This window comes from Podarcis cretensis (genome assembly GCF_951804945.1).
Source record: "Podarcis cretensis genome assembly, chromosome: 4".
In the NCBI taxonomy this organism is placed as follows: Eukaryota; Metazoa; Chordata; class Lepidosauria; order Squamata; family Lacertidae; genus Podarcis; species Podarcis cretensis.
Window position 1 is genome coordinate 47,904,496 of NC_137173.1, and position 23,409 is coordinate 47,927,904.

General features: G+C 40.6%; 1 protein-coding gene and 1 long non-coding RNA gene across 6 annotated transcripts in view; both read left to right on the top strand.

The window, feature by feature from the left end:
• Positions 1-23,211, top strand: part of LOC307213811 (multidrug resistance-associated protein 1-like) — a 29,132-nt gene extending 5,921 nt beyond the window's left edge. For 2 of the 5 annotated variants that reach the window (XM_079972012.1, XM_079972013.1), the window contains 24 exons: positions 381-558; positions 1,930-2,184; positions 3,131-3,196; positions 4,029-4,166; positions 5,022-5,168; positions 7,058-7,142; positions 7,244-7,310; positions 8,549-8,675; positions 9,036-9,212; positions 10,012-10,179; positions 10,283-10,469; positions 11,952-12,012; positions 13,214-13,256; positions 13,510-13,729; positions 14,322-14,476; positions 16,106-16,261; positions 16,662-16,861; positions 17,467-17,593; positions 18,105-18,206; positions 19,365-19,508; positions 20,397-20,555; positions 21,324-21,490; positions 22,005-22,199; positions 22,948-23,211. In XM_079972012.1, coding sequence (XP_079828138.1) covers positions 381-558; positions 1,930-2,184; positions 3,131-3,196; positions 4,029-4,166; positions 5,022-5,168; positions 7,058-7,142; positions 7,244-7,310; positions 8,549-8,675; positions 9,036-9,212; positions 10,012-10,179; positions 10,283-10,469; positions 11,952-12,012; positions 13,214-13,256; positions 13,510-13,729; positions 14,322-14,476; positions 16,106-16,261; positions 16,662-16,861; positions 17,467-17,593; positions 18,105-18,206; positions 19,365-19,508; positions 20,397-20,555; positions 21,324-21,490; positions 22,005-22,199; positions 22,948-23,083 — 3,460 coding nt within the window. In that variant the 3' untranslated portion in view covers positions 23,084-23,211. Of the gene's footprint in view, positions 1-380; positions 559-1,574; positions 1,685-1,929; positions 2,185-3,130; positions 3,197-4,028; positions 4,167-5,021; positions 5,169-7,057; positions 7,143-7,243; positions 7,311-8,548; positions 8,676-9,035; positions 9,213-10,011; positions 10,180-10,282; positions 10,470-11,951; positions 12,013-13,213; positions 13,257-13,509; positions 13,730-14,321; positions 14,477-16,105; positions 16,262-16,661; positions 16,862-17,466; positions 17,594-18,104; positions 18,207-19,364; positions 19,509-20,396; positions 20,556-21,309; positions 21,491-22,004; positions 22,200-22,947 lie in introns of those variants that run through there. The other 3 variants (XM_079972014.1, XR_013837698.1, XR_013837699.1) reach the window with 3 other exon arrangements.
• LOC307213875 lies at positions 15,220-15,896 on the top strand. The gene is made up of 2 exons (XR_013837767.1): positions 15,220-15,351; positions 15,399-15,896. It is a non-coding gene; the product is annotated as an uncharacterized lncRNA (long non-coding RNA).
• Positions 23,212-23,409: the final 198 nt, after the last annotated feature.

Consider the following 23,409-nt stretch of genomic DNA (forward strand, 5'->3'; position numbering starts at 1 on the left):
GGTTCTGTGTTCAGGGTGGGATGCTGCAGATCATATGGATTGTGTCCCAGGAGCTGAGAGGATATTGGCTGAGAGGATGGTGGCCACCCTTCAGCCAGCTTACCCATTGCCTTCATCTGCTCTCAGTCACAGGGGATGGCCTGGCACAGTGAAGCCCACCTGGGCATGACATCCAGCTGGTCAGGACCTGGGTGAAACTCGGCATCTTTGTTCAGTGTCCTCCACATTCTAGGAACAAGATAAACATCACCCAGGTGTTCCTGGTTTTTCAACTAAGTGGATCTAATGAAAGTTGGAACTTATGTGTTTTATGAATAGGAATAGGGTCATAATTTGCTTTAAGAATAAAATAAAATAAACTTTGCTGTTTTGCATTGCAGGGAAATGATTCTGTTGTGTGAGCATTCCTCTGCTCCACTCTGGAATGGCTATGGGTATGCAGTGGCTCTTCTGCTTGTGGTTGTTATGCAGACACTAATCCAACAGGCCTACCAGCGCCTTAACTTGCTTACTGTTGGGAAAATTCGAACTGCCGTCACTGGCCTTGTATACAAAAAGGTAATCTCTCCTGTCTGTCCATATTGAGGGTGGGGGCAATGATGCCTGCAGAAGGGAAATCCCCACTGCCCCTTCCACATTTCATTCCTCCCAATCCTTGGGATGTGGGCAGGGGGCCGTAGTATTAGGCTGTTATCAGGGGGAAATTGGATAGAGGCAGCCTGCACAAGTGAATTTAGCTTGTTCAAGCTGCCTTCCCAATTCCCCCTGCCCTGCATTTGGGGTCTTCCATTCAGGTTCCAGGGTCCTCAGGACAGACCTTTCCAAGGGGGCACTTAGATCTGCCTCAGGGAACAGAAGGTGAGGAATTTCCTTTCCTTATGTCACCTCCATGAGTTCTTTCAGAACTGAGTGGCAGATGCTCTGGTTAAAAACCCAAGTCCACACATTTTCAAAAGGTGTTCAATCTGGTATTTTCAGCTTTTGGGAGTGCGTAGGAGACAATGAGGACTGGAAGGTGAACAGGCTTTTTGAGCTGTTCCACTGATTTATAGAAAGTTCAGATACTGACATAAAGTAAATTCTTGCAAAGTGGATAATATAAATCAGAGGTGGTGGGGAACCTTTGGCTCATGGGGCAGTCTTGACCTGCCAGGGCTTCCAGTTTGGCCTTCCAGGCTGTTATTCTAAAACCATGTCCACTTGTCAATCAGGTGATGTTAACCATTGGGTGGGGCTTCAGTCCTGTTTGGTTCAGCTGCACACACTATTTCCCCAGATTAAGTTGATCCCTGCAGAAAACAAAACTGAGTGCTGACCCATCCGTTGATGCATGGGGAATTCCATCCTGCTTGGTTAGGGTGTGCTGGCCACTTCCCAAAGGGAAGCGACTGATACACCCATACCCTGTAGAAAGTAAGCTTGAACTTCCCACACATTAGCTGATGTGTGGGGCGTTCAGTTCTGCTTTGTCGCTATCTCCCTCGCTCCTATGGGTCAGCTTCGGCAAGTGGGTGGGACTATGCATATGTCAATCATCTGTCATCATTATGATGGTGGTTCCATCCACCTGTCAGAGCTGGCCCATGGGAGCTGAGGGGAGATAAAGATCTGCCCCCTGGTCAAAAAAGTTTTGTCACCCCTGATCTGCTAGTGGAAACAAGAAATTCTAGCAAATATTTCAAAGGTTCTAGTCTTGTTCCAATGTGCACATGGAACTTCCTTGTATATAAGTTTCATCATTCATTTTAATAGTGAATGCAAAGTTCTGCTGGGCTGGATTGATGGAGGCATACTTAAGTTTTAAAAGCATTCCCATAAATCCATAATTTAAAGTGGCCATCTTTTATGGTTTTGTATCACAATGGTAGGACTATTACAAAATGTGTTTCCAGAATATTAATTATACCATCTGTCTCTCCTTGGCTGCAGGCTTTAAATTTATCTAGCTCTTCAAGAAAGAAGTATACAACTGGGGAAACTGTCAACTTGATGACAGCAGATATCCAGCAACTCACGGAACTGGCAGTCAACCTCAACCTCTTATGGTCAGCCCCCTTTCAGATCCTCCTGGCCATTACCTTCCTTTGGCAAGAACTGGGCCCCTCGGTGCTAGCGGGTGTTAGTGTGCTGCTTTTGGTGTTACCAGCCAATGCTTTTTTTGCTGTCAAAGTCAAGCAGCTACAGGTAAGGACTTTCAGTTGGACGTACCGTAGAAAGTTGTTGTATTATAGGGAGATGATCATTTTAATTTGAATGGGTTGCATTCTGAGTTAGGTAAGTAGAAACACTCAGGCTTTCCCAGCCCCTGATCCCATTGTTGCCCCCTCATGCCCACCCAAGAGCAGCATTGACTTCAGGGCATGATGGCACTTGACAGTGAGCAGGAGGTCTCCCAAATGCAACAGGTCTGGCACATTACATGTCAAAGCTAAGTGTGAAGCTACCTGAGGAAAGGTTGGGTTTCTAAGAGAGGTTGGGGTGTTTTATGTGTAGCGTAAGACAGTAGTCATCCTAGAAATAATTTATCTGTCTAGTGACAGCTTTGAAGTGTGAAGTTGAGAAAGATCTTAAATATCTCAGTAAGGAGTGTCTGTTTGAAACAAAGTACAGTGCCTTTCAAAAGTAGTAACTAAGCTATCTTTGAGTGCAAACACATAAAGTTCTAGTTTTGCTCCAAAGATGCCTTATCCTTACTTAGATCCTCTGAGTTCCCCTTCATCTAATTATAATAACTTCCTGCTGTTAAACATAAACCCTACCACAAACACTTAATTGAAGACCTCTACTATGGGAATAAAGGGAAAGATTTATCTAATAACACATCTATTACATTACCCAGCACCTATCTTAAGTGAGGGTGTCTGTGACACAGGTCCAATGTCCCAATTGCTAAATGAGATTTATCAAATCTTCTGTCTTTATAATGCTTATTTTTTTAAAAAAATAAACAAAAAAGTCCAGTTATCTACCAGTGTAAGTAAATCCTACAGTTATTCTGCCTGAAACATTATTGATTTGCATTCTCAATGGCTGTATCAGTTGTGGGATATTAAACATATATGTGCTATGCAGCATAAAAAAGGAACCTTTAATCCTATAACCTTTCTTAATAAACTTTATTGTTTTTCAGAAAAGTCAAATGAAGTGTAAGGATCAACAAATTAAACTCCTAAGTGAAATATTGCATGGAATAAAGGTAAGACAGATAATGAATCTGTATACTTGTTTAGTCTGATTATGGAGGACAATATATGTCTCAGTTCATAACTTAGATTATTTTGAGCTAACTTGATAATAGATTATGCACTTTGCCATTTCTGAACAATTATTGTTATTATGATTCTTTCCCTTTTTTCACTATCAAAAATGTGAATTTTTTCAGGAAGAGTGCACTATATTTCTTTCAAGATGACTCTCATATCATTCATTCAGAGTTTGGACTGGGCAAGCTTCTGCCATGTAGTGTGCTGCATCACAACCAGGAAATTTCAATGCCCTAGTTGATAAAACTAAGCCTAAGTGCATGCAACTGAAACAGCCACATATTACCTATTTAGGCCTGCCTCCCTTCCCGTTCCTTTCCTCTGCTTTTTCTCTTGTGTTACATCTTAGATTGCAAGCGCCTCAGGGCAGCAACTTGTCCTCTTGTATGCCATAAAGTGTCACGCACACTGATGGCACTAGAGAAAAAACTAATTGCATCAAGCAGAGGTCCTTCCATTTACCATATAGAATGTCCCTGCCTGAAAAAGAATGGACTACCTGATCACTTTGTGTCTTTTAGGGAAACGTCTCTGTTTGAGATAAATGTCAAACTGTGATGGTGTCCTCCGATATAGAATGGAAAAGTTGTCTTCATGGGTTTTATGGGGAACTGCTACACAGCCTACTTTTCACATCAATATGAGGGGTGTGTGTGCATGTTTTGCACTTTAAATGTACTACAATAACACACGTTTGAGCATAAATTTGTATTTCACAATATTGCTAACTGGTGCCAGTGTTTCAAAATGTACATCTCTGTTTAGATTCTTAAGCTATACGCATGGGAGCCATCATATCAGAAAAAGATTGTGGACATTCGGGAACGTGAAATCGATGTTTTGAAATCCTCTGGCTACCTGACAACATTCTCCATGTTGACGTTGACTTGTATCCCTTTCCTGGTGTGTTTTAATGAAATAGCACTCATTTATACAGTTGGGTAATTATATATCCTACATCTTGATGGGTGCAAGACAACCCTGCTAATAAAGAATCATTTTGCCACCATTAAGAATGTGTCAAGTAAGAATGTCCAAGTTTTATCACAAGCTGGTTCAAAAACCACAAGTACATGAAATAATTTTTCTGCATTTGGGCAACAAATGGAGCAATTTATTTAAAATAAATTTCCTGATTACAAAGTAGGGTTTTGTTTTCATGCTCAGCTTTTAATTTGATGTAACAAGAAAGTAAAGAGTTTGAGTGGGGAAAATCTGAAAAAAACATGGTGGAAGCAAAATAAAATTTTAAGGAAAGTCTGGGAAATTATAAGAATGGAAGAACAATTTAGGATCCAACCCAATGGGTCTAGTTTAAGCTTAGTTTGGAATATAATGCTAGTTATTAGGTAAGACTTATAGTGCATTTATTCTGCTATAACTTTGCAGTTCATTTTGAATGTATAAGTTCCATTTTAGCATTGCAGCCTAATGCTGTTTTAGCTTTAGTTGTAGAACAAATCGATACTATCTGCATAGCAAATAGTCCAAAGTGTGCATTACTTATACGCTTGCTTTCTCTATGAATATGTAGGTCTTCAGCTTTCAGTTGGAAGTAAGCTAAACTAAGTGAAATGGCACTTAAGAAAGCTTGGTTTTTGCTAGTGGTTTCTGCCAAGGAAGCATATGTTGAATTGAGTTGTTTCCTGTCAGCCATGCTGTTTATTAGCAATAAACTAAAGCAATGTTCAGTTAGTACTACTGAAAATTGAGCTCTTAACCTATGGGGGGGAACCCCATTACTTCTTTCTCTTAAAGGTCTCTTTGACTACATTTGGAGTCTATTTTCTGTTGGATGAAGAAAATGTTTTAACCGCTGCTAAAGTGTTTACTTCTATCTCTTTGTTTAATATTTTACGACTGCCTTTGTTCGATTTGCCCACAGCGATTTCTGGAATAGCTCAGGTAAATATACTGTTTGAGCATATGTTAGAAAGGATATTTGTGGTACTTAAATAACATTTAATAATGTGCACATTTTTCTTCTTTTAGTTAACATTTAAAATGTATTGGTTCATGCTGCTGGATAAAATTATAAGGGACTTTGCTAAAGTGATGTGCATACTTTAAAACACATACTATTCCCTTTTCAAAGTTTATCTTGTTGTGTGTGTGTGTGGGGGGAGTTTGATGAATCTCTTAGCACATCTTGAAAGTTGGGGCCAGACCTGTTTGTTTTAACAATTGCATATAGAGCAGTAAGGGAACAACCCTGGATTTTAGAGAAAATATGATGTATGAGTGTGGAAAGCCAAACTCATATGGGATCCACCACTTACTTCCCTGTTGCTATTCTCCCTATACATCTGCCCTCAGTTCAGTTGCCATAGGAAATAAGCATCAAGGGTGGGGCAGAGGTACAGATTGCCTAAAAATTGAATCACAAACGGAAGGGTCAAGAATGCCCCCTCCCCCGCTTGTTGCTCTTTTTGCTCTAAACATTGTACAAACATGCTTTATAAATAGTTTGGGGTAGGTTTGAATTTAAAACAAATGTCTTCCACTATTAGAATAATTTTGGTTTTAAGATCTCAATTTCCTGAAAATACCATTACCAGCCAACTATCTTGTAAGGCTCGGTTCAGTATACCTGAAGGAGTGTCTCCTCCCCCATCGTTCAACCCGGACACTGAGGTCCAGCTCTGAGGGCCTTCTGGCAGTTCCCTCGCTGTGAGAAGCCAAGTTACAGGGAACTAGGCAGAGGGCCTTCTCGGTAGTGGCACCTGCCCTGTGGAACGCCCTCCCACCAGATGTCAAAGAGAAAAATAACTACCAAACTTTTAGAAGACATCTGAAGGCAGCCCTGTTTATGGAAGCTATTAATGTTTAATAGGTTATTGTATTTTAGTGTTTTGCTGGAAGCCGCCCAGAGTGGCTGGGGAAACCCAGCCAGATGGGTGGGGTATAAATAATAAATTATTATTATTATTATTATTATTATTATTATTATTATTATTATTAGGGCTTAAGCATGAGAGTCCAGTGATGACGAGTGTGACACCCTGACTCATAGGGTTGCCATATGTACTCCTTTTCCAGGACATGCCCTCTTTTTCATGGGTAGAGCCATCATTGCAATCCATACTTAAAAATAGAATTTAGCAAATGTGTCCTCTTTTTTGCTCTTCAAAATATGGCAACCCAAATTACGCTGGCCCCCTTCAGTAATGCTTTTTATCTGAGCAGTAAAGGCTTTCTAACGTTTTGACATCTTTTGATTCCTACCTGTTTCTGAATTTGTTTTATTGCCTTGTTTTAATGCTCTTTTTTATCATTTAACTGTTGTAAGTCACTTTGAGAGCCCAAAGGTGATGTATAAAGGATGTTGCAAATGGGGTACCTTCTGTGATCATGATGCTTTACCTTTCATTGCCCGCAATGCTGCAAGCTACCTTCAGCAATGAATTACTAAATCAAAATCAGAGCGAAAACAGATGAATACTTAATGCAGCCTTCCTTAGTTTGGTGTTCTCTAGGCGCTTTGGGCTAGAACTCCTCTCAGCCCCATCTAGTCCACCCAGAAGGCACTATAGGATTGCTGTCTTATTGTAAGGAAGTAGAGTGTGCTCTATTTTGTTTACTAGACCCTACAGAGAACTAGCTCCCCACATGGTTAAAGAAAAGCATATGGGACACTTTTGCAAAGAAACTGTGTGTTTTCAGCCTCAGGCTAACTGTAAGCAGTTCAGCATTACTTTGCTTTTGGAAATAGCAAAAAATCTTCATGGGTTTGTAATGTCCTCGAAATCATTTTGTAAAATCTAAATTGACTAAGCGTGCACCTGTTTTTGCAGACAAAGGTTTCTATAGTTCGTTTAGATGATTTTCTGTCTTCTGAAGACCTCAACCCTCAAAACATCCACACAGATTACAGTGGAGGTAAGCTTTTCATCTGTTTCCAGTATATGACTGATGCTTGAGAACTTGGGCTGAAGAGTCTGTGTCTGTTAACTTGAGTTGTTTTGTTTCTGAACTTCAAGATCATGCATTTAGATTTGTTAACGCCTCTTTCCGCTGGGAGAAGATTGGAGCTCCAACCTTAAATAAGTAAGAAACAAACTATATTTACAGTCTAATGCAAAAATCTGTAATCATGTGCTAAGGTCAATGTCCTGAATACTGGGGATGAGTGATCAAATGAAAAGGAGAACTCATACACCCCTCATACTGAGGGGAAAAACCTTATTGGGAAGGGAAGGAATCTCTGAAAGGGCAAATAGTTGGAAGATCAGATTTGCAGGCAACATTAGTACAGGTAGCTCTGCATTTTTCATATGCAGTACATCTGACAGCAGCTATGAGAATGGTCCTGGCATCCTCTTCTGCCTAAAGCAAATCATCATGTGTTGCACAAACAGGATATCCAGCCACCAGAGCTGTGCCTTAATTTGGAGTCTGCTGGTTATTAAACAAGGTGAAAGCTCAGTTCCTATATAAGGTCATCTAATCCAAACCCCAGTTGATTCAGACAACTCACTACTAACCTCTGATTAAATACCTCTATTGAAGAAGAAGAGTTCACCACCATTTGAGGCAGTCTGCTCCACTATCAAACAGCTCATACTGTCAGGAGGTTCTTAAATATTTACTTGAAATTCTTTTTCTTGTAATTCAAACCTATTCATTTGAGTCCCAACAAATTTACTCCATCATCTATGTGATAACCCTTTTAATAATTGATGTACAGCCATGATCCCTCACCCTTAAGTTTTCCCACATCACCAACAGTAGTTATGTGTGTATATATATAAAAGGTGTGTGTCTGTTATACATCCACAACAAAATAAACTGCCACAATCTGTATGGATGGCATGTTAAAACATTAACTTGGGTCCACCGGTAAACAGTAAAACATTTGCCAGGTTCACTAGAGACTTGCTGCTACAAAATGAATTTGTGCACTCTGTAGATGTGCCAAAAGCATTTGAAGATGTGGGTACCCGCTCTCCATGGATACCCCCCTGCCCCACGTTTCACACATGAGCTAATAAAAGGGCCCATACGAAACAAACTTTAACTAGATGAGGATGAGGATGGGAATGGTAAAATGTTGATGGCTGAGAGTGTAATTTGAGAGAAATGGATGGTGGCTTCTAGCTATGATGTGTATAAAGCCTGTGGAATGCCCTGGAGCAGAGACAGCACTAGGACCCTCCAGGAAGCTATGCAATCCAGGTGACCCAAAAGTACAAGGAGGGCAGGATATAGCTTGCTGTTGAGTGAGGAGTCTTATTCTTCAGAACAACCATTAAATAAATTCTACTTCTTTCCTTAAATATTTCTAGATTGAATCTAGAGATCCCAGAAGGTTCACTGGTGGCTGTTGTGGGTCAAGTAGGAGCTGGAAAATCATCTCTCCTTTCTGCAGTTTTGGGAGAAATGGAAAAAACAGGAGGAACTGCTCAGAGAAAAGTAAAATGAGACTGTTTTGGCTTCAGATTATTTTCATTTTGAAAATGTTTATTGTTTGAAAGTGTATTTTTTCTGTGTATTTAAGTCTTTAAAAAATTGCAGTATTTTTTTCATATTACCTTTTAACAGGGTGTTTTTTAAAAAAGAAAACAAATCCTGTGGCGCTTCTTGAACTCTCAAGAATTCATTGTTTCTCTACACTGATAATGGTTTGAGCCAGTCCTGTTGTAGGCTTATTCTAGTAGTGTGGCCTGAAGAGAGCCAGAATTGTAGTGTCTGCATGAAGATGAATATTCATTCATAGAGTTCAGCCCTTCTCAGAGCATTACACACTTCAGTGTGTTTTCTTCTTTCTTTCAGGGTTCAGTTGCTTATGTGTCCCAGCAAGCCTGGATTCAGAATACCACTTTACGGGAAAATATTCTTTTTGGCCTGGAACTGAACAAGCTCTACTATGAAAAGGTTTTGGAAGCCTGTGCTTTGTTGCCAGACTTGGAGCAATTACCAGCTGGGGATCAAACAGAAATTGGAGAAAGGGTAAGTGAAAATGCCCATGTGCGTGGAAAGTTTATTCAGGGTAGGGATTAAATTTAAAAGTACTAAGAAAGACAGTTGGGCTTCATTAGGGATCTGTGTGAGCAGTTTTCAAATTGTACTCTTTTGGTTGTGGTTCATTGCTGAGATGAAACTGCGCCCTTCATAAAATCGGAAAAGCAGACTAAGAGTGTTTGGGGTAATACTGTGTATATAACATAACACAGAAAATAGACTTTGCACTGGCTTAGTGACACTATTACTCCATGTGGAGTGACTGGCATGTAGCAAGATGTTCAAGTTTCACATTGACAGACATGTCCCTGTGCAGTTCTTACATGAAGAACTGTCGCTTAACATTTACAGAACTCTCTAAAAGGTCTTCCTGCAGGAGTTCTATATGTTTACAAGAACACCTCTATTGACAGAGATCCTTTGGGACTGCAGTGTAAATACTATTCAGGGGATCTGTGGCCTTCCAGATATTGTTGGACTACAACTCATCTTCCCTCGCCATTGGCCATGCTGGCTGGGTTAATGGAAGTTGTGGCTCAACAGCATCTGGAGGGCCCCATGTTCTCCACCCAATATAAAACACACCAGCAGGTAAAAGAGTGAAACTTGGCCAAAGCACAGGTCATTTCCTAACTACTTTATAATCTTATTTTTATAATCTACTGATAAGAGTATTTCTTTTTTAATATTATCAATATTAATGTGTTATATTAAGGATTATGGGGCGGGAAGTACATTATTGTTTTTTTAAAAAGTTTTGAATAGTATTGGCCTTATTTTTTCCTAGGGGGTGAATATAAGTGGGGGCCAGAAACAGAGAGTCAGCCTAGCTAGAGCTGCCTACAGCAGTGCTGATCTCTATTTATTAGATGATCCCTTATCTGCAGTAGATGTCCATGTTGGGAAGCATCTTTTTGAGAAGGTGATTGGACCCTCAGGCTTATTGAAAAACAAGGTACGTAATGATGCTTCTTTTCAGTCTTTGGAATTAATACTTTTAACATTCTCCTATTTAACAGTGTAAAATATAAACATGGTTGTGTTTTCTTTCTCCCAAGACTCGTATTTTAGTGACGCACAACCTTGCAATCCTCTCTCAGACCGATATAGTTGTCATGATGGAAGATGGTAGAATTACTGAAATGGGAAGTTACAAAGACCTACTCTCTCGAAGAGCAAACTTTGCTGAGCTTATTCAAACCTTTGGTGGAGGAAAGGAAGATGAAGAGATGCCCTCAGTGTCAAGTAGGTAACAAAACAGATTTGTACAAGCCAACTTGTGTGATTTTGTTTTGTGACATTTGAACCCTGTGCTCAAAATGATAAAAGCCAATGCATGTATATTGTGCCCGCCTCCCTTCAGACATACCTGTTAGAACCCTGGTTTCTATAGATTTGGCTTATTGCCTCCATGACATGTAGGACTTCCCTAGTTTTGAACAGTAGCTGTGACACCTTATCTGCTATATATGTGCATGTAGAAATCAATTACTTTTTGTCTCTCCTCCTCCCAAGGAGCTCAGGCAGAATATAGTGTCTCCCTGTGGGTTGGCTATAAACTTAAAAAGTAGATTAAACTGAGTGGGAGGCCAGGGACACCAGTTTCCTTCATGGTGAGTTGTAAGAGAACCCAGATCTCTTCATTCTAAGTTCAGTACTTTACCCATGACACCATACACTGTCATGAAACTCACCATTTAGATATTATAGCAAATAGCATGTAAAGTGCAGTGGGATGGTACTCAAGTGTGATCTTTCTGCCCCATCATGCACTGAATGTTCAGTGCGTTTCTGCTCTGTGTGTGTGTTTGTGTTTAATAATTCCATCTTCTGCCACTTTGGGCTTCTTGAACCTTTAAGATTTCAAGATCTGCTAAAATCTGATGCATGTAAAAACAAGATAATCCAGTTTATTTTAGCCAGAACTTATTTCTGACTAGCCTAGATCATTCACAACTGACTGTATTTGTCTATAGGATTCACTCTCTAGAAATAACAATCCAACTATTCTTTGTGAATCCCTCCCATGCGATGAAGGAGAGGTGGGCCCCAACCCTGATCTTGTCAGAGGTTGTTGGCTCTGATGGGCCTTTTGATGGAAGAGGAAAGAAAAAAGTGAACAGATAATCACTTGTATAAACAAGTCATTTGTAACAGTCAAATTAATTCTTTTGCTTAAATTCAGCTAGCTTTAGATGCTGGAATATCATATTATAATATTTCAGTACTTCTTTTGTGCCCAGTAGAATGGATGGCTGCATTCATTTTGTTGGGGCAGCGGGAGGGTGGGGATCACTGACCGACTAATGAATGAACATAGAAATTAAGTTCACATCATCTGTATATGTTTTGTATCAGCAGTTAAATGATCTGTTTCTATCCTGATGAATGTTCATTTGACTACACTTTATTGTGTTGAATCCAAAAACGTTGTGTTTACACAAAAACACAAGGTCCCTTTTTATGACTTTGCACAAGCTCCTTGCCTGAGCAGAGAGGAGAATTCAGAGATGTGCTGCTGTTTGTACAAGTCATTGCATAAGCTGTTGTTTGATGTTGCACAAAGTGCCTTCTGCTAGATCTTGCACAACAGCTCATGGTGCTGTTCAGCTCATAGCACCATTGCCAGAATTTCTGGTGTCTCTGGATTCAACCCAATATATTGTAGGTATTTCAGTAGGTAATTATTATTATTTATTATAAATCCTGTTTAACCTTATTCTTAAGGTAAAATCAAAACAAGAGACCACATTGTACCAAAGAAAAGACAGCTGGGGGGGAAAGACAGGTGAGTACTCAGAAATAGCTGCTAGAGCCATTTTCCATGAGGTAATTTTAAACTTTTGTTTGTTTTAAAGTAGGGTTGTAATTTTTTCTTTATTTTACTGGTTTATCTTTTGTAAGCTGCTTTGAAGTTGTTGTCTTTACAGTGCAAGTGGTTTATGAATTTTATGAAATAAAGTATACACAATAGCTCAAAAGGGAGAAAAGTAGAGCTGCAAATGCATTCAGAGAGGGACCAGCAGATCTCTTATTACATACATTGGCTGTCATTTGGATCTTGTGGATTCAGTGGTGGCTGGTGACCCCAAAGCTGAAGGAATACACAAAGAAACTCTAGCCTTACTCAAACCAAGATAATAGGATATGTGGTAGTTATGAAATTGGAGGATTCTTGCAGAGTAGGTTTGACAGAATCATTTTGAAGCAGAGACCAGGATAGTGTAGCTGTAACTAACCATCCGCCCTGCAAATACCCAGATGTCTTTCTCCTTTTCTGCAGCCCCAGTCTTGGGGATGGGGGAGTTCTAAAATGGAGTTTTCAGTTCAGTACTATATGAAAACCACTCTTAATAGCTTTCACTCCTAGAGTGGAGGCATCCAAAGAGTGCAGTGCCATGAGTGAGTGTTTGCTAAATTTCTGTCTTTCCCTTCCTTCCAAAGGCAGCAAACCACAAAGTAGTAAAAACAATGCAATAGTGCGTCCTCCATCCCCTTGAATCATTTGCTTTTCATTTAGATTTGTGGGCATATTATAGAAACACAGGGCAAGATCCTAATGCCCGTGAGTGGAATTGGGCTCTTTGCCTATTTCCCACTGGAGCACACTGTGCCAATGGAAAAGCTTTTCTCATGGAACCCACCCACCTCTCCCCCACCCCTAATGGTGTGGAATGTGATATGGGGAGATGGAACAGGAAGGAGGAATTGGTGAAGGAAATGCAAGTGGAAATCTGTTTGTGCTCCAATTCCTTATTGTGCACTTACACACAACTGTGGGTTTGTCTTCTTCAACCCTCCCTTGATGTAGATGGCCTGAGGCTGGGGTACACCTGTACTCCTGTCCATCAGAGAAGGCACAGTTTCTGCCTATTCTGTAGAGGACCTGAAGGTTTTAACACTCACAACTTGTTTTTAGATGGGTTCTATGTTTCGTTTTTTATTTTAATGTAAAACAGCTTTTATTGCAATTCTTCTTTTGATCAAAGGAATGCATTCTTAATGAAGAAAGAAAAAGTTGCCACTGGTTCTGTAAGTATTTTTTTTAATGTTATTTACATGTTTCTAAAATGCAACAAGCAGTTAAAATAAATTGTAGACGCAAATGTGAAATCAGTTGCTTGAAGGGGAGAATGTATTTTTGAAGACTCATTATGCGAAATTGAGTTTTATAATTTTATATTGGGTTTGAAGAAGTATAAATCACTTGTTCTACCTACTTAATTTACCAAAACTATCCTGTCTGCATATTGTAATAACTCTCATGAACATCTTTTATATTTAGATGAGAATGTCAATTGTTTTGAAGTACCTACAAGCATTTGGCTGGTCATGGGTGTGGCTAACCGTAGCAGCTTACATAGGCCAAAATGTTGTAGCCATAGGGCAAAATCTGTGGCTCAGCACATGGACAACAGAAGCAAAAGAAATCAAAGACTACACAGAATGGAAACAATTAAGAAACTACAAACTTAGTATCTATGGGCTCTTGGGATTCCTACAGGGTAAGCCTACACATATGAGGCATCTGACTATTTTCTTTGCTTTTCCAAGTTTAGCTTCCTTGGCATTCTTACACTAAGATTCATGTAATCTGGGGTCAATTCTTGCAGTCATTCTCCAAGGTTGGCCCCTTCTTTCTGCTCATCTGCAGATGGCAAAGGAGGCATTTAATTGTTCATCAAGATTACAAACACTGCTTTAGTGTGATGCCACTTAACACATGCTAGGGAGATCTGTGGAGGTGGTATGCCACAGGCATGCTTTGTAGGAAACAAACAGTTCAGGGAACCTCTTTGTTGCATGCATAATACAATATGAACAAGGGCAGGGAACTGCTTACTGTGATTTTGCATGCTCTGGTACCTCAAGCTTCCCAGCAGCGTTGAGTCGCTGCTTGGGGTTTCCTGGAAGTTTGAAGGGCCCACTGAGTTAAACTCTTTACTTCATCATCTCTCTCCATACTTGGGAGACCAGCAGAGAGGATGGATGAAGGTTCACACAAAGCTATCTTGAATGGAGAAGCTGCTGTGGTGAACTCTTTGAAACTAAGTTAGATGAAATTCTTAATGTTGCCTTTAATACTGTTCATCCAAGGTCTTCTGGTTTGCTGTGGTGCATATGTGCTCACTAGAGGATCTCTCTCTGCATCCCGGTCTTTGCATCATCAGTTGCTAGACAGTGTGCTCCACCTTCCACTCCAGTATTTTGAAACTAACCCCGTAGGTCAAATCATCAACAGGTTCACAAAGGTAAGGAGCAAATACTCTCTGTCTGTTTTGTGTGTCACCTTTGGGAGGGTGGTCAGAATCTGCTGCCTCTTATCCTTGGGTCATGGGAAAGTTACTCACCCTTTTCTGCCCGCCCCCCCCCCCCCCCGGTGTGAATGCGTCTCATACTGTCATCACTTCAAGAAGCCACTGGTCCATTTTCCTTTTATGTTGACAGTGATGACAATTTCCAGGTAGAAGGATGCATACGCAGGGCTAGATCACCTGATGTTTTCCATCTAGAAATGTCAGTCCTTACTCAGCAGAAGGGCATTCTAGAAAGTTTTTTTATATCCCATTTCTTTAGTAAATGTATGCCCCACCCTTCCAATCAGTTTGCATTGCTCAGGCCATCTTAAAGGTAAAGGTAAAGGTAAAGGTACCCCTGCCCGTACGGGCCAGTCTTGACAGACTCTGGGGTTGTGCGCCCATCTCACTCAAGAGGCCAGGGGCCAGCGCTGTCCGGAGACACTTCCGGGTCACGTGGCCAGCGTGACATCGCTGCTCTGGCGAGCCAGAGCCGCACACGGAAACGCCGTTTACCTTCCCGCTGGTAAGCGGTCCCTATTTATCTACTTGCACCCGGAGGTGCTTTCGAACTGCTAGGTTGGCAGGCGCTGGGACCGAGCAGCGGGAGCGCACCCCGCCGCAGGGATTCGAACCGCCGACCTTTCGATCGGCAAGCCCTAGGCGCTGAGGCTTTAACCCACAGCGCCACCTGCGTCCCTCAGGCCATCTTACAACAATTTAAATAAAAACAATCAGTTAAAATCAGTATCTGTTTGAAAGATTGTCATAGCAGCTTGTCATTACCTCTGTCATTACCTTGATATATCTCTTTTTCTTTAAATAAAACAGTAAAATTATCGTATTAGGTAGGAAATATCCATCGGGAACATTGCAGGTGACATGCCTTCATGTGCAAGAGAATTCTTGCCAAGGTTCAGGCAATGCAACAAAATCAACACCTCTTACTCTGATTGGTCTGTGGTACTTATTCCAGCTTTTACAGCTATTTCCTATTTCTTATGAGACCCATCAGGGCAAGTATCACCTGCAGTGTGACCTTGAATATATTTTATTGTAAAAAATTAAGAACACAACAACAAAAGCACAACTATGTATAACAGTGTAGCACTAAAATAATTTGCACATTTATTTGGAAGTTAGAAAGAGTCTGATTAGGTGTATTTAATCAGATTGAAAAGAAATCTAGACTGTATTCACATGGCTGGTCTGTTTTGCTGATGTTTCACTGTTATTTTACGCATTATATTTCAGTTTCATGTAAAAGCTACTTCTGGAAATTTAGCAGGATCTAGTGGCAGTTATGTGCTCATTTCCATGTTAATTGCTTCTAGGAAAATTGTGTGAATAAAGTCTATTCCTGGAAGGCAAGTGAGGGATGAGTGCACTGCCATGGTTTACTTAGATGTTGGGCTTCACTACTGCTTCTGTTTCTTAAAGGTATACAGCCTAGGGGCAACACCTACGAATGCAGTTCTATGAACATGGTAGTAGAGAAACAATCAAGTTTTTTCAAATATATAAGAAGGATTTTTTTTAAAAAAATAATGTCTGTTCTTCCCCCCCTCTTTCCAATTATCCTAGGATATGTTTATAGTTGATATACGTTTCCATTATTATCTACGGACTTGGTTGAACTGTACACTAGATGTGGTTGGAACGATCCTTGTGATTGTGTATACATCACCACTGTTCATACTGGGGGTTATTCCACTTGGATACTTATATTTCACTGTGCAAGTAAGTTGAATAAGTGCCAGGCTGAGCATTCAGAAAAATAATAATAAAACACATCCTTGTTTTACTCCCATTTATTTTATTTTAATTATATTATCTAACTGAAAGGGTAGAGGATTGCATTCCTCTTGAGCAGTTGATTTGCATTGCACAATTCAGGGGAAAGTTGCTGTTCTGCAATCCGAGGCGTATATTTATTCTAAGATGTAGGGGACGTAGGAGGTTTTCTGGTCTAAGGCAATATTATATATTTAAGAGTTTTGTATGCCATCCTTTGCCAGTAGGCCACAGAGAGACTTGCAACAATACCATATAAAATAATGCAATTGAATCAAATCAAAACAATGCCCTGGTGCCCAATACAAACTTCTTACCTGTCCCTCCCTTTGTCTGTTTTCATTAGCGATACTATATTGCTAGTTCCAGACAAATCCGACGGTTATCTGGAGCTACCCAAACACCAATAATTTCACACTTCAGTGAAACGCTTGTAGGTGTATCCACAATCAGAGCATTTGGACATCAGGAAAGATTTCTTAATCAGAACAAAGATGTCGTCAATGAGAACATGGTTTGCTTCTACAACAACGTGATCTCAAACAGGTACTGTATTAATGATCCTAGGATATCATGGGAAAGAATTTATACACAGATTAGGAACATAGGAAGATTCCTTATACGGAGTCCATCTAGTTCATTTAAAGCAACTCTCAACTTATGTGGGGGTTATGTTCTGGGGATAGCGTGTAAATCCAAAATTGAGTATAGTCAAAACACATTGGGTTCAATAGCGGGTGGGATTGCCAAAGTTCTTTTTCCAGAAGTAGCTTTTTCCCTGGACGCCCGTCCCACTTTTGCCCCCTTTTACTTTCCAAGCGCACAAAGCTGAATGCACACAAGTTAAATGTCTGTAAGTTGTAAGTTACCTGCACTGGCTGCACTGACAGGCAGAGGCTCTCGAGGATTTCAGGTACGGGGGGCGGGTCTCTTCCAGCCCTACCGGGGGGGAGGGGGGCAAGGACCAGGGATTGAAGCTGGGACCTTGAGCACATGCTAGGCAGGTGCACTACCACTGAGCCACGGCCCTTCCCCAAAGCACCAAGCTATATTCTTATTTTAATTGATAGGACTGAAAATGCAGATATTTCTAACCAATTTGATAATTGTGTAATTGAATCCTAATTAATCTTGGCATGCATTTATGACAGGTGGCTGGCTGTCAGACTTGAATTTCTGGGAAACTTGATGGTCTTCCTTGCTGCATTGCTTGCAGTGTTCGCTGGGAGTAAGGTTGACTCTGCCACAGTAGGATTATCAATAACATATGCACTGAATGTAAGTAAGTAAGCATTTTTTTTTTTTAATACTGTTGCAGTACTTGGAAAATGGATTGCAAATTTGGTAGGAGTGCAATCATTGATGTTACAGTAAGCCAAACTCTGCGGTAATCCAGCAGTTCTAAGAAGTCTCAAAGTGCTGCCAACACATTGGGTTGGCTCCAGATAGGGGCAAGTGGCTCTCCAATTTGCAAATCAGGTCTCCTAGCTCATTCAGTTTATATTCCCCTTTCCTATCTCAAGGGACCCTCTGGAACGGCATGGAGGGGCTGCAGTGGGACAGGAAAATTAAGAAGTGTCTTTCTGCTCACACAAGATGCCTTTAGATCTAAGCCATTCAGTATGCCTAGCAGCATAACATTGGTTTTAAGTATTTCTTAAAACAGGGTAAAACTACCATTTCCTTTATATTTATTCTATGCAGTGACTGTCTAGAACCACACCGATTTTAACAGGTTAAACCCACTGCAACAAGTTCTATAAACAAGTACTGTATTCATTTATTTCAGATAACTCAAAGTTTGAATTTTTGGGTCCGAAAAGCATGTGAAATTGAAACCAATGCAGTCGCCATTGAAAGGGTTTGTGAATATGAAAAGACAGACAAAGAGGTAAACAGTTTTTGTGAAATGACGATAAGCATACAACTTGAAATTAAGTAATGAAGATTTTTTTAAAAAAATAATTGGCAGAGAACTGGAAGGCTCAAACCTTTCCCAAGTTTAGGTTGTGATTGCTGCTGAAGCAGCCTTTAAAAGGGTGGGATAAACTGCTGCAAAGAGCACCTGCTTTCAGTTAGTCTCTGCTCTCCTGTGTAAGCAAAGAGGAGCAGGAACTGAGCAGGGAACCCTATGCTTTTTACCTCATTGCGGCTCAATGGAGCAGTCTCTGTGAGAGCCAGTTACATTAACTCTGGCAGGGACTGCTTTGCCACACAGTGATGAAGGGGACAAAAATTAGGGAAAAGCAAAAGCAAGAAGACCCTTTATTCTGGAATATGATGGTCCTTTTCAAAAGTTGAAAGGATCAGCATGCAGTGGGTTTTCCAAGAAGTTCCCATGTATCTGATGGTATCAGTTATTTCAGCTGATGGGCAGGTAGCCATGAGCCAGAGATTCTCTAAACTTTTGCAGCACGAGGATTTGTGCTTGTGCAACAGAATTTTCTCCCCTCTCCTTTCCCCTTGCCCACTCCAAATTTGCTTGGGGGAGGGGGGAACACAGAACAGATTTAGGGGGTGCACAGGGGAGGAGATGGGGCAAAGTTCCATTGTGCAAGCACAAATCCTTGTGCTAATGGGAAAAGTAGCTTAGCGCTTTCTTGGATAGAAGCCTGGGCAGGCAGCTTCAGCTTGTGACATCATCATCTGCAGTGGTGGAGGGGCTAATTTTATATACAGCGGTACCTCTGGATGTGAACGGGATCCATTCTGGAGCCCTATTCGCATCCTGAGTAAAACGCAACCCGTGACTGCACGTCTGCGCAGGTCGCAATTCACCACTTCTGCGCACGCTCACGACGTCATTTTGAGCGTCTGTGCACGCTCGCCACGTCATTTTGAGTGCCTGCGCACGCGCGAGCGGCGAAACCCAGAAGTAACGCGTTCCGTTACTTTCGGGTTGCCGTGGAGCGTAACCTGAAAATGCTCAACCTGAAGCATATTTAACCCGAGGTATGACTGTATTGTGAAATACTTTTAAGTACACATTTTGATGCTCACTAATTTGTGGCTTGTTTTATCGGCTTCAAAGTTTGTTTATCCATTTTAGGCCCCCTGGATATTATCCAATCGTCCACCTGTGGGATGGCCCAAGGAAGGAATAATACAGTTTGTAAATTTCCAAGCTCGGTACAGGCCAGATCTGGACTTGGCTCTGCAGGATGTAACTTTTCAAAGCTGCAAAGAAGAGAAGGTAACGTGCCAAAATTAAGTACTTTGTCACACCTGTTTCCCTTTTAAAAATATATCTATTTAAATATATGTTTTCAAAGTTTGTTATTTGTGGTTGCTGTTCTTGAAACTGAGTGCCCCTGGTTTAAGTGATTTCCTGTGGACAAAAGTGAGTTGGATCACTTCTCCATCTTAAAATGCTGACTATCTAACATCAATAGAGGGCTGTAACATGTCTGTATTCAATTGTGCTATCAGGCTGTCCCTTCAGTTTGGAAATGTAGCATTTTTCAGGCATCACAGCCCCAAGTACACTCCAGAACATGCATAGGGCTTGGTTTGGAGCAAACTTTCTTCTGGACTGGATTGTCAGCCAGTGTCCTTGACCAGTTGAAAACATGCTCCGTTCTTTATTACTTTATTTTGAAAGATGTATAAACTGCTCGCATAATAAAATATCAGAGTGGTATGAAGAAAACAAAAAAATAAGCATAAAATGTGTACCAAAACCAATGACAATTAAAGTAGCAGTAGCAGCAGAAGGTAATCAGTGGACAATCAATTTTAAAAATCATTCAGAAAAGGTTTGTGTAAAAAAGAAGGCATTTAGGTTTTTGTTAGTGATCTCAGGACCCAATCTATATTTGTGTGGGTGGGTGCACTCTGTTGAGCTCTATGGATATTCCTGCATGGCACAAGCACTGTGGTTGATGTGTGAACCAGAAAAAACAATCAGTTATCTACTAATGTTGGCCACTAACCTTTGCTAGTAGAGATTTCTTGTTGAAGGCTTTTATTTTTCAAGACTGTTTTGCTTTTTTTTATATGGAACTATACTGTTTTCTTTGCATGTGTTAAGTAACATAGTGAAACTGCTACCATTTTAAAATGCACATATATTTTGTTACAGATTGGAATAATAGGAAGAACAGGAGCTGGCAAATCGACTCTCACAAATAGTTTGTTTAGGATAATAGAAAGAGCTGGAGGCAAAATAATCATTGATGGCATTGACATATCAACTATTGGTTTGCATGACCTACGTGGCAACCTGAATATTATTCCACAGGTTAGCATTGTGTGCGTGTGTTCGTATGTGTCTGTATAATATCCACACATACAATTCTTTTATAAGCTTTAGTCTTTTGAATTCTGCCATTATTCTTTTTGCAATAGACTTGTCAAAAAATATTGTAATCCATTAGGTCCACTTGTTGATTTTGCATTGCATTTAACCACCTGCTGTCTTGGAAGAAACCAGTCCTTTACTATTGCAGGAGAGGGGGAAATAGGGGATAACATATGAAACATGTATCAGGAATGCCTGCCCAGGGATTCAAGAATTTATGCCTAGTTAGTGGCATATTTCAGAGTTCTTTCCACCCCTTTCTCACTTCCTATTGCATGGGCTTCTCATTGCCTACTGATCTCCTGCCTTTTTTCCAACTGTCCTTCTGATGAAAGCTTACTCTAAGATAGCTGGCATGACAACAGCCTTTGGCTTTGGCCAAGTTTATTTTGCTCTGAAAGGTAGTGTGCCATCCTTTTGCCACAAGGGAATAACAGCCCATGGTCTGTCCCTCCTGGTCTTCAGATTCAGCTATCTTTACAAATAAATTTGCCATTTATTCTGTTTGCACTCAAGGAGGTTGATGCCAATCTATTGCTTCTTTACAAATATATCTAAAACCAGTCAGGATTTAATAGCTTGATGATGGGGAGGGGAGGCGGAGGAACAGCAGCCGTTCCTGACCCCATCCTTAAGTAATATCAATCTGAAACCTAAACTCGCTAATATTATACCACATGGAAATACTGTCTAGACATTATTCCATAGGACCCGGTCTTATTCTCAGGGACACTGCGGTCAAACTTGGATCCACTTGGAAGATACTCTGATCTTGAACTGTGGGATGCACTGGAATTGTGTGACTTGAAGAACTTTGTACAGTCACTCCCAAAGAAACTTCTCCATGAGATCTCCGAGGGTGGTGAAAACCTGAGGTATGTCTTAAACTATGTTAAGAGGTGAGCTACGTAACCTGAAGAATAATGATCTCCACTAGCAGAGGAGTACTAGTATTCCAAAGTGGTGTTCTACTGATGAAGCTACCCACAGATAGTGTTACTTGGCAGGCCAAAGTAAGGGACAAAGGATGAAGAAACATTACCATTCTCTACTTGGATGTCTTTTCACCTTAGACCTATCCAGAGATTTGCAGGGTGCGGGGTTGTTCTTGCACATAGTAAACTGCCCTAGATAGAGTCTGTCCACATATCCCCATATTTGCTTCTCAGACTGGCAGTGGTTTTCTAATGGGATATCCAAAACAGGCCTTTTCTAGCACTGTTGCCACCTTCGATCCTTTTGTAGTCATCCTTTTTGTGTACACACGCAAACATAAAACTTGCATGCCTATTCACAAGATGGTGCAGCAGCCACCAGCTGCCCAATCAGAAATTGAGGCCTAGCGCCATTTGAGAGCACATACTAAAACTGTATTTCTGCTTTTGTCAGCATGGGGCAGAGACAGCTTGTCTGCCTGGCTCGTGCTTTGCTACGAAAGACCAAAGTATTAATCTTGGATGAAGCAACAGCCTCTGTTGACATGGAAACAGACAATCAAGTGCAATCCACAATCCGGTCAGAATTCCACAACTGCACAGTACTAACCATTGCCCACAGGCTGCATTCCATACTGGATTCTGATAGGTATGTTGCTGTAAGTGCCATGTGGTTTTCCCACCCCTCTAAGCAGCTCCTTGAAAGTAAAGGGATAAACTGGTTTCTGCTTGGGCCTGGTGCAAATAAAATCACCATCCCGCCTCAGTTTCCGTGGACTGTCTCCTCATAAAAAAGAACTGCCATCTACTGCCTATTGAATGCTAGGTGGGTAGCACTACTGTATTCAGTAGAATTTGCCCATTGTAATACACACAAAGCTCAATGGCAAAGTGTGTTTGGAGCCACAGATTTGTAGAATCAAATTTGTTTGATGAAAAGGTAATTGTATTCAGGAATTTAGAGATCAGCATTTTTTTTTAAGAAAGTTCTTTGGAAGCTAGGAAGCTACTTTGTATGATGTCAGATTTATTCATCTACCTCAATACGGTTGACTCTGGGTTATTTCGTCTTTCACATCACTTGCTATCTTCTGTTTAAATAGAAATTTAACCTTCAATCTTCAATAAGCAGAGCTTGTGCTCTTATACTGAGCTGTTCCTTGTTCCTTGTGGAGGTCAGGAACCTTTTGCCTTCCAGAAGTTGAGACTCCAACTCCTGTCCAGCAACAGCTGGAGAACCGCAGGTTCCCCTCTCCTGCCTTAAAGTAGTCAACCTTCATCCCAGAAATCTTTAATTAACAAATGAACTGCTTAATGTAAAATTTATTTTGCAAGTTGATCAGCTCTAACTCTTCCTAGATTAAAGGTTTCCCCATTACATTGTTTTGCTTTTTCAGGGTGCTTGTTCTGAACTCTGGAAGGATTGCTGAATTTGATACTCCAGCCACGTTGCTACAACAGAAAGGCATATTTTATGAAATGGTATCAGAAGCTGGAATACCACAGGAGGCAGACACCCAATCTGTAATATGAACAGTGCTTATTATTTTCCTGAATTATTCTACAAGAATTATAGCAATAATTACTTCATTTTATAAGGATTTTTTAAAAAGAAAATTAAAAATGAACTGTGTTGCCAATATTAAATGTTTTTAATACAAGGTGTGTGTGTCTGTTTACATTATCGAAGTTAGCAAACTTGTAGCAGCTTATTAATTACAAGGAGCATGATGAGAATCAGTTTAGCTCCTCTAGCTCTGGAGCAGCCTTTGCAAACCCGGTGCTATTTGTCCCTTTCGGACTGCAACTACCATCAGCCTTTGCTATTGGCTGGGACCGATGAGTTGCAGTCTGGACAT